Source organism: Pteropus vampyrus, unplaced genomic scaffold (assembly GCF_000151845.1).
Source record: "Pteropus vampyrus isolate Shadow unplaced genomic scaffold, Pvam_2.0 Scaffold15, whole genome shotgun sequence".
NCBI lineage: Eukaryota > Metazoa > Chordata > Mammalia > Chiroptera > Pteropodidae > Pteropus > Pteropus vampyrus.
Window position 1 is genome coordinate 15114673 of NW_011888796.1, and position 17040 is coordinate 15131712.

General features: G+C 32.1%; 2 protein-coding genes across 2 annotated transcripts in view; both read right to left on the bottom strand.

Moving 5' to 3' along the window:
* NOX5 (NADPH oxidase 5) overlaps positions 1 to 17040 on the bottom strand; it is a 91438-nt gene that overhangs the window by 59020 nt on the left and 15378 nt on the right. The window lies entirely within an intron of this gene.
* On the bottom strand, positions 4511 to 7705 carry SPESP1 (sperm equatorial segment protein 1). The gene is made up of 2 exons (XM_011386127.1): positions 7693 to 7705; positions 4511 to 5496 (listed from the first exon to the last, which is right to left on the bottom strand). The coding sequence occupies exons 1-2, from the start codon at positions 7703 to 7705 to the stop codon at positions 4511 to 4513; spliced, it is 999 nt and encodes a 332-aa protein (XP_011384429.1).

The window sequence follows — 17040 nt, forward strand, 5'->3', positions numbered from 1 at the left end:
GGGAATTAAAGAGGGGGGAAAACAAAAAACAACTAGTAGGTCACAATAATGAGACTACTTACCACTTAGAATACCTCTAAGAATACCAAATGCTGATGAGGATGTGGAAAAAGAAGAACTATCATCTGTTGCTTGTGGGAATGCAAAATGGTACAGCAACTTTGGAAGAGTTTGAATTTCTATAAAACTAAACATACTCTTACTGTATTGTGCTCCTTGGTATTTACCCCCCAAAATTGAAAACTTATGTCCACACAAACATCTACATATGGATGTTTATATAAGCTTTATTAAGAATTGCCCAAACTTAGAAGCAACCAAAATGTCCTTTAATAGGTAAATGGATAAATAAACTATGGTACATTCAGGCAATGGAATATTATTCAGAGCTAAAACTAAATGAGCTATCAAGCCATGAAAAGACATGTAGGAAACATAATGCATATAACTAAGTGGCAGAAGCCAATGTGAAAAGGCTACATATTATATGATTTCAACTATATGACATTCTGAAAAAGGCAAAACTATGAAGACAGTAAAAAGATCAGTGGTTGTCAGGGATTGAGGGGGACAGAGGGTTAAATAGAACACAGAGAATTTTAGACCAGTGTAACTATTCTATATGATACTATAATGGTGGATACATGTCATTATACACTTGTCCAAACCCACAGAATGTACACCAAGAGTGAACCTTAATGTAAACTATGGACTTCGGATTGTAATGTGTCAAAGTAGGTTCATTAATTGTAACAAATGTACCACTCTGGTGGGGATGTTGATAATGGGGGAGGCTATGCATGTGTGGAGATGGGGAGTATATGGGAAATCTCTGTACTTCTGCTTAATTTGCTCTACTCTAAAAAAAAAAAAAGTTTATTTTTTAAAAAAAGGTAAAACCATTAAAACACTGGAATAAAACAGAAGAGTGCTGTAAAATCTCACAGTAGGAAAAGCAAGACGCAAGACATAAAGCTTCCCAAAGGCAAAAATGTATACATTTGATTTATAAGTGTTTTAAATTTCTACATGCAAAAAGCAAAAGATGAATGATAAGTTGAACCAAATATTTATAAAAAAAAAACAACACAAAATTCCTTGTTATACAAAAAGATTGTATGTATCACTAAGAAAAAGCAAACCGATAGAGAAATAAACACAAACAGATCATTTCCAGAAATAAATAAAAATATAAACTTGGAAGAAGTCCAATTTCACTCATAATTAAAGAAATATACATTAAAACTAGATAATATTTTCATCTATCAGATTAGCCGAAATGTAAAAGTTCACTAAAATAGTGCATGTTCAAAGGTGTGAAAAAACTGTCAAAATTGAAACAAATCTACACAAAAACCTGCACACAGATGTTTATAGCAGATTTACTCATAATTACCAAATCTTGGAAGCAATTAAGATGTCTTTCAATGGGTGAATGGATAAACTGTAGTATATCCATACAATGTAACACTATTTAGCACTCAAAAAATGTCAAGTCACAGAAAGACATGGAGGGATCTTAAATGTGTATTGCTAAGTGAAAGAAGCCAATCTGAAAAGTCTATACTCTATGCTTCTAACTATACTGTATGACATTCTGAAAAAGGCAAAAGTATAGTGACAGTAAAAATATCAGTACTTCATTCAATTCTAAAAGGGGAGGGAAAAGAAGAGGAAGGGATGAATAGGTGAAGCACAGAGGATTTTTAGGATAGTGAAACTATTGTGTGTATTGCTGCAATGGTGGATACATGTCATTATACATTTGTCAAAACCCAAAGAATGTAAAACATTGTGAAACTTAATGTAGACAAGAGACTTCAGTTAATAATAATGTACCAACATTGGTTCATCAGTTGTTACAAATGTACCACACTAATACATAAATGTAAATAATAGGGGAAACTATGGGGGAGAAGAGGGAAGTATGTTGGAGCTCTGTACTTTCTGATAAATTTTTCTGTATGCCTACGACTGCTCTAAAAGAATAAAGATCAACTTAAAAAAAGGTCACTATTGGAGGATTCTATAAACTAATTATTTTGAAATTATTATATTAATATTATATTTTAAATATATAAAACACATAATATATATTAAATAAATAAAATATATTTTATGCTATATTATTATATAAACTAATTATTTCCAATACACACTGGACCACTGGGAAACCAAATAATAGTGAGATAGTTTCTCTTTATAGACATTCCAACTAATAAAAGAAGGAATGATATCTCCATTTTGCAATACCTGATTAATCTATCTAGGTATTGATCATCAAAGCCTGCTAAAAGTACAAAAGGAGACATAACCAAATGGTAAAATAGGACATCATCTTACAAAAAAGAAAGAAAGAAAAAGAAAGCAAGAGAGAAAAACTTGAGTCTGATAAAGATCCTAGATCCAACTATTGATTTACAGAAAATACAAAGGACAGTAAAACATGCTAAATGGCATTATGGGGATGCAATCAGCAAAATCTATGTTATGTAAAACCATAAGTCAAATGACAAAATTCTCTGATAAATTTCAAGAGGTGGAAGAAAATCTTTATATTAAAAGAGACTTAAAAGTCAAATCAACCAATCTCAATGTATGAACTTTATCTGGATCTTGATTCATACAAATTCTAAATTTAAAAAATTATTAGACAATTGGAAATTTGACTAGATATTTGATGATATTAAAGAATTAAGTGTTTATGTGTGAGATTGTAATAGTCTCTTTTTTTAAGCTTATTGAGCTTCACACTGTTAAATTTATATATGAAATGAAAAAGTATCTAGGATTTATTTTAACATAAAGTAGGAAAAAAGGAAAGGGGTAGGAGTTTAGGTGAAGTAAGGCTGGTTATTAGTAGATAATTAGTGGATGATGGGTATCTGGGTTTATTATATTAGTCTGTTTATTTTTGCAAGCTTGAAATTTTCTATAGTAAAATTATTTTTAAAAAATAAGCAACAACAGTAAACAGTAGAGTGTTATAAAATCTATGTAGTCCTTTTTATAATATAGCTAATTGTGTGGGAATTACTTTTAATCCCTGCGATTCTCAGTCCCTGTATTCATTCAGTGACCAAATCCTGCCAATTTTACCTCTTAACTGCCACTTCTTTTTATCTAGTCCAAGCTGACTTTGGCCTATGTACAGTGCACGTCTACTTTTACCTATCTCTCAAAGTGTAGCCAGGGTGCTATTTTTTAAAAAAATAAATTTGGTCATACCCATCCTTGGTTTAAAATCCACTGTCTTCTCCTAGATCATAGGATAAAGGCTAAACTCTTCAATATGCAATTTAAGGCCTTGCAGACTCTATTCCAACTGACCCTGCGTACCTCACCAACTCAATCTTGAGATGCACTCCCTTGACTGTCTACACTCCAGTTACTTCTTGAACTTGCCATACTTAGTGCATTTACACATGCTGTTCCCTCTGCATAGAATCCCTCCCTCCCCCTTATACACACCCTCATCTCTTAGGTCTCACCTAAATGCTGCTTTCTCAGGGTAGCTTTCCCATTGTTTTGGTCTAGGTGAGGTCAAATTTCTCATACCTTCATAACAACTTGTCACAACTGAAATTAAAAATTTGTTGAAATTATTTGTTTAGTGTCTGTCTTTCCTGCCGTAATATAATCTCAAAGAAAGAAGGAACTAGGTCTTATTATTGTATCCCCAAAGCCTAGCATTTCGTCCTGCACATAGTAAAAGGTCAATAAATCTTTATTGTACTATAAATGACTGGCTTGGTGAATAAACAAACAAATAAATAAATTTAAATGTAATACTGTTAAAATAATGAAACAGAATTACCTGCACCATAATTACAATATTACACAGTTAACCTTAATGTTAGTCATACTCCCAAATAAAATATTTGCAAAACTTCAGTAAATATGTATATAAGCAAACAAAAAGAGGAAATAAATGAGAATGACTTCACTACAAATCCAGGTTACAGACCCTCACTGATATTTCAAAAGTACTTAACAACAAAGGAAAAGAGGTGTATCTTAATACATTATCCACCTTTCAAAGGAGGCACACATATAGCCAAATAAAAGTAGTTCTGATACAAGCTCCACCTATGCCATTCAGACGGAAAACTTGGCTTCTCTGAAAGGGTAATAAAAACCATATACACTATAATTTTACATTTATATGCAATTATTTAAAACAAGCTACATATATAGGATGCACACTGTCTCTTAACTTATAAAACGGGTGAATTTAACTAATCTATTCAAGTAAAACCAAAGCTTAAACATTTTCAAGATTAGATCTTTATAACTTTTTAAATTAATGAGAAAAAACTACAAACTCCTGAACCAAAATTTTATTTTAAATTATTAGGCTTTTTAGGGCATACGAAAAATTTTCATAACACTACATGTAAAGATGTTAGCACATTAAACTACAATAGAACATATTTTTATACAACTTTTGAATCATTAATATGCTCATTTCTCCTGTGAATGAATGCCCAGTTTGCTTAAATCACCTTTGTCAAGGAACATCAAGTAGGTTTAAAATTTTCATATTGTTGTTTAGTAACTTCCTAATAAGGTTCTGAGTTTCTATTTGACTTATACATATATTTTTTTTCAATGTATTTAAGACTGTAGTAGCTTTTTCTCTCATCTCTGGTGGAACATATTTAATATCTAAATATTCAGATAACTTAGATCTAGAATTGTACAGCATGGTAATAACAGTGTCAATGTCATCAATTTTACCATTTCGTTCTGATGGTAAAAACTGGGATTCATACATTTTTTCTAACTTATGTTCTGCCGCTGCCGCAAGAGCAAGGCTTCGTTTCAGGTGCTCTCTAGAGGCTAGAATGTCCTCTCTATACTCTGGCTTGAGACTCTCTGCATGAGGTACCTGCTGTACCTCTGAATTAATATCTGAAATTTTTTTCAAAATGTCTTCATTACTCAAAATCAGTGTGTATTTTTCAAATGGTAGTGTTTGATATTCTCCTGAGAGCTGAGGAACATCTTCTCCTTCTGTGGAGGTATCGAAGTCAGTCTTCAAGGTACCTGGGGATAATTCAGTGACATTTGACCGTGGCTTTGGCGCCCCAGTTGGTTTTACGTCTGGCTCTGGCTCTGGCTCTGGCTCTTCTTTTTCAATATAAGGTTCTTTTGAATGTAAAACAATAGAAATATTGTTTGGTTTAATCGACCAGAATGCTGTACTTTTAGTCCGTTTTTTCCTCCCTGTTTCCAGTGTGAAGTCTCTAGTAGGGAAAGTTGTAGTTCCATCAGTGACGGGGTTGATTAAAACATCATTCGCAGTTGAAGTGTCATCATGTGTAATTATCTCCTTAAATTTTGATACCTTCGATCTCATAGAATAAACATTATTTGAAGACTCTGATTTTTTCTCATGGCCTGGCTCCCTAGTGGGAACACTTAGTAGTACGTTTTGTAAAACTTGTACATAATGATTCAAGTTTTGTTCTTCGTCAGGTGTCACAGTTATGCCTTAAGGGAAAAAAATCAAACAATAAGTAACATCTATTATTATATATGACATACTGACAAAATCTACTGACCCAAATTTACTCCACATGACATCACTTAAAAGTTGAGACAAAGAACCAAGAAATAAAGCACCTCTGACACAGTCAACTCTCAAAAAGAGCGAAATTATCTTTTCAGATTCTTATTGAAACAGATGAGCAAAATTGTGTTAAAAGGTGCATATTCTCTGTAGCTTTTTGTTTTTACTCTCCCATACAACTTACCATTCAGTACAACTTATTAAAACAAAATTCTTGATTATGTCTTCCAACACAGTAGTGTGCTGGAGTAGGTTCATACTGGCTCACCAGAGCCATTTATTAAAGTTTTAGGGATTTTATGGGACAGATCTTAAACATAGACATCATTTAAAAATTAAATTATCTAAATTTGCAATTAAATAAATTATATTAAAAACAAAGGTAATAAATATTCAAAACTCATCACTTTCTTATTATTTCATATTACTATTTTTTATGCTCTTAAGGTTACTTACATCTAGGATATCTGTATGATAGAAATACTATACTATATATACCACTGTATATCTTTTTCTACCTCCTTGTTCAATGATGTCAAGTAGGTAGCTTGAAATCAACCATGATGGGGCAAATACTATAAATCAGGGCTTACCTATCTCTCCATAAAGTCAGTTGTTAAACATTTACCAGTATACCACTGCCTTCAACCCAGCAAATATCTACTACAACCTGTGGGTCATATCTACCCTCAGTTTTTGTAAATAAAGTTTTATTAGAACCCAGCCAGTCTTGCCCATTCATTCTGTATTGCTCATCACTGCTTTTGGCTGCAACAGTAGAGTTGAGTAGTTCAACGGAGACCACATGACCTACAGAGCTGAAAATGGTGTCTGGCCCTTTCCAGAAAAAGTTTGCAGATTCCAGTCTAAACCATCAACTTTTCAGTCTTACAACAAAAATGACCGTTATATTTATGCTAGTATTTTGCAGCATCTGAGTGGTGAAGCCTCTCATTTCCAATGTGGAAAACAGAAAAGATTATTGAATAAGATATTCCTAAATTCTGCTCAACTCCCCTACTCCTGAGTCAGTAGTTTTTAATGTTAAGAGCTGAAATTTTGTATTGCATGTAATTTTGAATTGATTTTGCCACTATTGTGGATAAAAATTGATTTAATTCAAGGAAGTAAATCACTTTTTACCAAACTCTAATGTATAACTCCTACCTGAACCCTCCCTCTGCAGGCGAAATGAAATATAGTAACAAACTTTCTGTTCAGGAGGCACTTTTATTCAGCTGTTTGACAAGCGTGAAATAGTCTAAAAATGTTTTATATTTACATTCCTCTTTCTTCTTTACCTCTTCTGTTACAACTTAGACCAGATGAAGTTTAATCAATATGGAAAGCATATCTCTAAATTTAAAAAAATTTTTAATGCGAACAGTTTACACTTTGATTTTGGCTCAGTGAAACTGATTTTAGACTCTGGCCTCTAGGGAGAAAATAAATTTCTGGTATGTTGAGACACCATAAATTTATGGTAATTTGTTATAGCAGCCACAGAAAACTGACACAGGAATATAATAAAATCTTCTGAAAAACATAATGCAAACTTCTACAAATGGAAAGAAACACCATGTTCTCAGACAAAATTCAACATCAATGTGATAGTGGAAAGACACTGCACTTGTCTAGAGATCTAGATTTTAAAAGTAGATTCTGAATTTTATGTCATGCTTAGAAACACCTTGCATACTTCAAAATCCATATGATAATGACCGGTCAAAAAAGGAAGCTATGTAACATAAGTTAGATTTTGATATTAACCTTATAGTAATATTTTTAAATCATGGACATAGTACCATACTTGGTGGATTTAAAAAAAAAAAGACAAACAAACAACAAACTCATGGGTAGTTGCCTCTAAGGAGAGGAAATGGGACTGAAGTTGGTCATTAAAGGGGACTTTAGACTTATCTATAAAAAACACACAAGCACACATACCTGATTACTTAATATAGTAAACCATTAAAAGTTACATTTTAAAAAGAAAAATAACTTATGTATTCTCATATGTATAAATTGCATTGTCCTGAAGGAAAATATTAAGTAAAATGAATATGAAGCCTAATGCAGTGAGAAAAAAAAATCTTTGATTCTGGTCCTGGCTCTACCACCTTCTATCATCATGACCTTAAGTAATTACTTAATTTCTCCGAACATTTACTTAACCATAAAATTAAGATACTATATCTGCCCTTTTATCTCATAAAACCAAATAAATTAGACATTTGAAAACACTTTAAAAGCTACAGAGCACTATATAAGATAATAATATTCTCTATAAAGGTAATTGCTTAGATTTCTTACTTTAAAATATAAACTTAAGTCCCTAAAAAGAACATTAAAAATGTGATTTGGGTCCAAATAGTAAAAACTCTAGAAGCTTTCCCGCTAAAGACAGAAACAAGGTCAGGATGCTAATATCGCCATTACTGTTTGGCATGGTATTGGAGATATTAGTCAAAATAATTAGACAAGAGGACATAATTGGAAGCATGAGAATCCAGAAGAAAAAGGTAAAATTATCTTTATATGCAGATGATTTAATTCTATATCTAGACAACACAAAGGAATCCATTGAAAAGCTACCACAAAAGTAAAAGAATTCAGTAGAGTAGCAAGTTAGAAAATCAACATACAAAAATCAATATATAAATATAAACCAATTATGAGATAAAATGAGAAAGAAGATGCTATTTTGATAATTAAAAAATAAAATATTTATTATTAGATAATAAATTTTAAAAGACATGCCCCAAATCTATATGAGGAACTATGCTGAATATAGATGTTCAGAGATCAGGTCCTAATCCATGGACCTGTAAATATTACTTTACATGAAATCAAGTCCTTGCAAATGTAATTAAGTTAAGGATCTTGACAAAAGAGATTATCCTAGGTTATCTGGGTGAGCTCTAAATCCAATTACAAATGTTTTTATAAGAGAGAGACAGAGATTTGATACAAACATAGACAAGGAGGTGGTAACATGGAGGAGGTGGCAGAGAATAGAGTGAAGTAGCCACAAGACAAGGAATGCCAACGGTCACCAGAAAAGCGGAAGAGGCAATGAAAATATTGTCTCCTAGAGCTTCCAGTGGGAGCACAGCACTGCCTTACACCTTGATTTTGCTTCAGTGAAAAAGATTTTAGACTCTGGTGTCTAGGGAGAGAATAAATTTCTGGTAGGTTGAGACACCATAAATTTATGGTAATTTGTTATAATAGCGGCCACAGAAAACTGACACAGGAATATGATAAAACCTTCTGAAAGAAATAATGCAAACCCTACAAATAGAAAGATACATCACGTTCTCAGACAAGAAGATTCAACATCATAAAGATGGTTAGACGTCATATTCTTTCTGTTAATGTATACGTTTAAAATGCTCTTAATAAAATATCATTAATTGTTCTCTGGAGATAGGAAAATGGATCATGAAGTTCATTTTAAGAACAAATGAGTAAGAATAGCCAGAAAAACAGGAGTTAGCCCTACTAGATATTAAAATATATTATAAAGTCTCTATTATAAAACAGTATAGCACTGTCTATGAATAGATAGCGAATGGAAAGAACAGAAAATACAGAAATAGACCCAACTGCATATGGAAATATAGCTCAAGATGAGGAAAAGTTTCAATTTATAAAGTATTCCAGCTAATAAATGAAGAAGCCATTTGTAATTAGAATATGATCATTTCGCAATGATTATCAATACCAATGATCATTTATATCACAAAAAAATACAAAATCAGACATTATATGCTTCCTGATGAAAGAACACAATACCATCTATAAAGTAGTATTGCAAAAAAGGTCAAACTTGACTCTAACAAGGTCTCTCTAGGTCTAACTAATAATATACATGGAACAACAAAAAATGTATATAAACTACACCATGGGGATGCAACCAGCAAAATCTAGACTGCGGGAAACTACAGAACATTTAGATCCAATTTCTTCAACATTTACATTGCAAGGGGGAAAATAGAGATGAAGGAAGAAATATAGATTAAAAGAGAATTAACAGATGTATCAACAAATTACATGTACAAATCTTATTTGCATTTCAATTCAATCAAATGAATTAGAAGAGAAAAATCAGGAAAGTTTGAACACTGACCAGATTTTTTTTTTTTAACGTTAAGGAATGATTATCTTTTTAGGTATGAAATTCACACTGGTGTGTTTTTTTTAAGTACTTATATTTTAGTGCTACATGTTGAACTATTTACTAATAAAATCATATGATGTCTGGAATTTACTTCTAAATAATCCAAGTCTGAGAAGTTGGGGAGAGGGACCGAGGAAGTTAAAGGGAAAGGAATGTGAATAGAGATAGCAATAAAACAAGATTAATTTGAGTTAATAATAGTTGAAGTTGATTATAGATATAGGAAGATTTATTGTTCCATTCTTTCTACTTGTATATATATTGAAATTTTTCCATAATAAAATGGTTTTTAAAAGCTGTTCTGAAAGAATTTTGATTCGGGGCAACTATTCATAAGCAAATCTAAAATCTGCTACCAACAAAGGCTTAAATGCTTTTAAGAAGACATTTCCATTAGATTATAGTTTGGCAATCATTCAGTTTTTAATCATTTAACTTGTCTCGTATCCTATTTAACCTAAATAGGATACCAGGTTACTAAGAGATGAATTAGATTATCAAAGGACAAGAAAAGGAGATGCTTACTGCTAGTTGATTCCTAAAAAAACCTGAACTACTCGTTATCCCTTTATACTGTTACTCAGGTAACACTTTAAAAAGCCTGTTCATGGCTGCCTAACAGAGCGCTCTACATTCAACTTTGCTTTTCCTCCCTTTTTCATGTACCCTTTGTCTCCACATATTTCTGTTATTAAATCCATCATTCTCTCCTCAACAGATTTCTCACCTCTTGCTTTTGTCCCTCTAAAACATCTACATATTTCATATTGACTTTCTCAGTTCCACTAATCAAAACTGCTCTTGAAAATCAACTTGACCTTCATAAAAATGTTTGGAGCCAACACAGTAAAAGATAGTCAAAATTCAAATATCCCTACAATTGGCTCTGGTCACTGTGAAAACCTTCTTTTCCCCATTTTTCAGGAGGTACTAGAAGGATGAACACATTTAAATTCTTATGAAGACCAGACTTCTCAGCTAGAAGCTATATTATTATACTTTGAATATTGGTAGTCCACACTGGTATACTTTATAATATACCCTCTATTTTTACCAGGTAGTGATCCAACCAAGCATAGTAAAGTCTCAGAACGTAGCTAACCAAGCTCTTCCACCTTGAGAAACCACAGTGCTGCTTTCTAGGCCTCTAGCAGAATGGCTACCTGCTAAGCAGGCTTGAGATTAGCAGAAATCACAGATATGAAAGTTAAAGTTGAGTGTGAGGCTGTCTGCACTTCTCTTCTTGAAATAGAACAACAGAAAGAAGTAATACAAAGAAATAACACATGACAGAAATAACAGGAAAGTAAACAAAATGGTAAAACAACTGTAGGAACAAATGTAGGAACAAAAGTGGTATGAAATCTGAAGGGAAAATTGGAAAATAGTGATCGAAAGGACCATAATAGCTCTGACTGACTGAGCAATTACTATGTGTTAGGCACGATATTAAGGGCTTTGAATGTGAGGAGTGCTTTTATAAAGAGGAAAAGGAGGACACTTAGAAAGGATAAGTAATCTGCCTAAGATTATATTCAACTTTAAGCGGTAAGAATAGAATTCGAACACATGCTGCCTTATTTCAAAGCAGGTACACATAACAACTACACAATGCTGTCATAAAAAGATAATACAAGGATGCTGGCAAAACAGCAGGAACATGGTGATATAATTATCTGGAAATAATCAACTCTCTTCAAATACATGTGAATATTAACATATAATCAATAAATGAAGTAAGCGAATAAAATACACAAAATTTTACTCTGCTGACAACTGGACCGAAATACACCCTTTTCATATATTAAGATGTATTTGGAAGTATTAAAAACAACTGATCCAGATTTACTATGCTTTCCTACTATAAAGTATGGGTAGAAACTGACAGTCAATGACTTACAAAAGAATAAATTCACTCACACGAGGTAAAAGACAAATTAATTAGTTTTGAGTTTATCCTAAGGAAAATAATAAAATCATGATTTAAAATGAGCAGTGAAATATAAAATTTCAATTAACAATCAATATATTCAAAATATGTATTTCCTTCTCATAGAATGGCCCATTAAAGGAGGAAGAAGAGGGGATAAGGAATAACATAAAAGCCAACTGGCATGAAAACTTGCTAAAATTCACTGTTCATAAAAGAAATGCAAGTTAAAAACAATTTTTATTCTGCCAGTCATGGAGCAAAATTTTTTTTAAACAATAAAACCTAGGATTGTCATGTGTATGTTACTTTCTTAGTAACAGAACTTTCTCACTTCCTTACTTCCAGATCTTTCATTAGTCTCTCTCTAGCACACTGATTTTTTATTTATAGAACTTAGGGTAATTTTAACTATATATTTGTTTAATATTTGTTAACTGCTACATAGTGTAAGCTCTTTGAGAGCTGTGACAACATCTGCTTTGTTCTCTATATCCCCAATCTAACCAATGCCTAGAACTAAAGCAGACAGTCAAAAAGCACTTGTTAAATGAATGATTGAATGAATGAACCAAATGCTGGCAAATATAAAATTAAATGTACCTCCAGTAATTATCTTAAGGAAATAATCACAGGTAAAAATTTGTATAGAAGAATGCTGTAGAGGAAAGACCGATTTTGGTTTTTGTTTTGCTAACTGTCCAGTAATTATTAGGGAGAAAATTCGGGCAATAAAAAAAAGGTTCTCTTATTTTAGGCAAAGTAGGCAGTTTTTTTTTAAATAATAATAAAAGATACAGCTTTAACCATATTTTTCTAAATTTCTAAGTCTGAAGTTTATCTAAAACAACATAAACATTGTAGTTAAACAGCTCAAATTTACAGAAAACCCCTGCACTTCTTCCAACTGGCCCTTACTAAATGGCATGGTATAAATTTAGATCACATTAACTAAATTTGTTTAAGTTCTATTCATTTTATTTTATTGGATTTTATCACTATCTAAAGTAACAAAGAATTAACATAATTTTAACTAAATTACAATCTTAAGCAATGTTATAATACTTCCATAGTTTTAATACATATTTTAAAGTATACAATTTAATTCTTTTTAGTATATTCACAGTTGTGCAACTATTATCACAATCTAAGTTTAAAACAGTTTCATTACCCCTAAAATAAATCCATTCCCAATTTCCCTATCTCTCTTACTCCTAGGCAAATACTAACCTACTTTATCTTTGTAGGTTTGCCTATTATAGACATTTCATATAAATGACATCAGACCATACATGTTCTTTTGTGACTGGCTTCTTTCTCTTAGCATGTTTTTAAGGCCGTCTATATTATGGCATGTATCAGTATTTCATTCCCTTTTATGGCCAAATAATATTCCATTATATGAATATTCCACATTTTGTTTATGCTCTCATCAGTTGATGGGTTGTTTCCACTTTTTAGTGATTATGAGTAATGTTGCTATGAGCACATTTGTGTACAAATGTTTGTGTGGAAGTATGTTTTCATTTCTCTTGAGCATATGCCGAGGAGTAGAATTGCTTGGTCATATGACAATACTGTGTTTAATGCTTTGAGGAACTGCCAAAGCAGCTGCATTCCCACCAGCAGTAGATGAGGGTTCCAATTTCTCCGTATCACTCCAATACTTGTTATTCTCAGTCCTTTAGATTACAGCCATCTTTGTGGGCATGAAGTCATATCTCATTGTGATTTGGACTCGTATCTCTTTAATGGCTATTGATATTGAACATCTTCTCTTACATTTGTTGGCTATTTGTATATCTTTGGAGAAATATCTATTCTGGTATTTTCCCCACGTTTTAATTTTTTTTTTTAATTGTTGAGTTGTAAGAATTCTTTATATATTCTGGAGACCAGTCCCTTATCAATATGTATGATTTGAAAATATTTTCTCCTACTCCATGAGTTGTCTTTTCACTTTCTTAAGGTTATTGTTTGCAGCATGAAATTTTAAAATTTTGATGTAGTTCAATTTATCTATTTCTTTCCTTTGTTGCTTGTGCTTTTGGAGTCATATCTAAGAAATTGCTACCAGATCCAAGGACACAAAGATTTAGTCCTATATTTTTAACTAAAAGCTTTATGGTTTTAGCTCTTACATTTAGATATATAATCCAGTTTGAGTTAATTTTTATATATGGTTTGAGGTAAGGATCCAACTTCATTCCTTTGTCTGATGTCTGTATGCTGCAAAGACTATTTTTTCCCCCACTGAACTCTCAGCATCCTCACTGAAAAATAATTGATCATAAATGTAAGAGTTTCTTTCGGGACTCTCAATTCAATTGCATTAATCTATATATCTATTATCATGCCAGTACTGCATTTGTACTGCAATTTTAATTTCGAAATCAGAAAGTATGAATCCTTGACTTTTCTTCTTTATTTTCAGGATTAAGGGCTGTTTTGAATTCCTTGCAATTCCATATAAATTTTAGTATCATCTTGTTAATTTCAGCAAAAAAAGAAAGCTGGGATTTTTTTTCTAACAAAGATCAGATCAATTTTTTCCCGCCAATGCATATTCCAACACCTAGTTCAGCGGGTGCCTAGAATGTTGTAAGTGTGCGAAACATTTTTATAGGGAAAAATGAATAAAAAATAATTGAGTTAATATTATTTTCAAGGACTACTTAAGAATGGATCAGTACCAGTTACTTGGTATGTCCCACGTGATGAAATTTATAAAGGTACTTTTGGACAATTAACTGATAACACCACATTTCAAGCACACCTTACTTTCCCTGTTATCTTTTATATAGAGGATGGCTACAACTTTCTCTGATGACCGCAGGGTGACAGCACTTTTGCATACTATATTAAGAGCATTCTATTATGCGTTTTGTGTTTTATAGTTTGTCTTTAGAGTCAAACTGAAAAATTTACACACACACACAAAAGCTGTAACATGCTGAGCTTTTGCTAGGGATCGTATTGAATCCATAGATCAATGTGAGTTGTATTGCCTTCTTATATATTTATTAACGGTCTTCAAGATTATAAATAATATATTTGTACAACTAGAATCATATTATATGTACTATTTTATTTAATCAGCTTTTATCGGTGTTTAAACTTTTTTTGAGATAGGCCTCTTATACATTTTTAAGTCATTAAATTTTCTTGGCCTTGAAGCCACAAATCCAAGAATCTGGAATATTAGATATCTTTTACCTGAAGAGTAAGCAACACAAATACATTATTTCTCATTTCATCTTCTAGGACTAAATGGTACAAATTTGATTTACAGAGCAAGATTATTTTGGACCATGAAAGCAGAAGACCTGATGTGTAAGTCTTTGGCTTCTAATGTCTTTGGGATGTTTTATCCACTCTATTCCTTTCAAGAACCATATAGGGAAGAAGAGAAGGTAAGGTAGCAACCAGCAACAACTGGTGAACCCGTTATCAAATTCACTTGGCTTTGGAGCACCAAGTTCTCTTTATCTCATTGTGGTAGAGCCATCAGGATCAGTTGGAAGAGCTCCCTAGTAGGATTGGACCATCCTGACACATTTCATTAACTTCTGAAACAATAAGATAGTTTATCTTCTAATACGTGAATATTGTTTGTGAGTAGCCTCTGGGGGGAATAGCAAATAAATCATGAGCCTGTCCACAAATATTTTATAGGAAGAAAGTACAGTATTTTTGTAAGCAATGATTTGTATTAGTTTTTGTGTTTTGAAATACTTTTGCTATCTTGGGAACACAAATAAAATTAAATGTAAACGATATTTTTAAATACTTGAATAAAATTCACCTGAGTAAAGTTTTAATTCTTTGCAAAGTAGTTCTTAAACTTTTGAGTTTCATTATGACTCTGGGCTTTTTATAGTCCTAACTTGTATTATCATTTTCTTTTTTATACTCAAATGGTCATAACTTAGCCAGTTGGAGCCACTGTAAGCTGTCCCTTTTTGAAGTAACCTCTGATTTTTTAAAGCATCCTTGCTTGCTCTCTGGCAGTTACTACTGTCTGCCTCCCTCTCATCTCCTAAACCACTTCCACCCTTACCCCTCCAGTCCATATTGTATCTCCCTAAACATTAAAACCAGCTCTTTTCAAAGAGTCTGGTTTCTTCTAATGGAAAACAATATTAGAAACAAAAATCTGAGGGCTAAATGTGCATATCAAGACTGGTGTTATGGAGTGACATTGTTCTTAGGCCATTTTAGTCAACAAAATTAGAAAAAATATATATTTAGACATTAATTTTTACTGATCTTTTCCAATTGTTTTTTAAGCATTTTATTTTATTTTATTATTAGTTTCAAGTATACAGTACATTGGTTAGACATTTACATAGTTTATGAAATGATCCCTCTGATTACTCTATCTTCCCTCTGTCTCTATACATAGCTATTACATTACTGCTGACTGAATTCCCTATGCCATGCTCCCCATCCCCATGACCATCTATCAACTACTAATTTGTACTTCTTTAACCCTTCACCCCTTTTTTCCCAACCCCCTCAACCCCCATCCCCTCTGGCTGTCACCAGATTGTCCTCTATATTGGTGACTCTGTTTTCAATTACTTTGTTCTTTTTATTCCTTAGATTCTGCTTGTAAGTGAAATAATATGGTATTTATCTTTCTCTGTATGACATTTCACTCAGCATAATAACCTCTAGATCTATCCATGTCATTATAAATGGTAAGATTTCATTTTTATGACTGAGTAATATTCCATTTTATATATATGAACCATAACTTCTTTATCCAATCATCTGTTGATGGGCATTTAGTTGCTTCCATATCTTGGCTATTATCCAATTATGTTTTAACATTAATTTAAGGCATTCCTACCTTAATTTTAAACCCCTCATCTAAATATATAATTGCTTTCCTTTTTGTAATGTGATAAGCCATACAACTATTACTTTAGCTGGAAATCTTGATTAAAACTGGCATAATTATTAGTTTGTCAATAACATTTTATTAATATTAAAACTTAACGTAAAAGTACCAACTGAATAACAAGGTTGAACATTAATTACAAATGCCTTTGTATAAATTGACTTTATTCAACTAATTAACAGTCAAATTATCTTGTTTGGGGTTATTGGTAGTTTTTAAAAGTTTTGTTGTTAAATACACAACTGTCTGATATATTCTCTATTTCAATTCTTTAATTCTAATTTGAGATTGTTGATGCTTGATTAACAATGCTTTCTTGGCGGCAGCATTACAATATTACTTAAGGGAAGCTTGTCCTTTATTAGATGGATGAAAAATATAAGCAGTTTGATCTGTCATATTAAAAGTTTTTATTTGGTTAACCTAATAACTCATGTGGTTACATG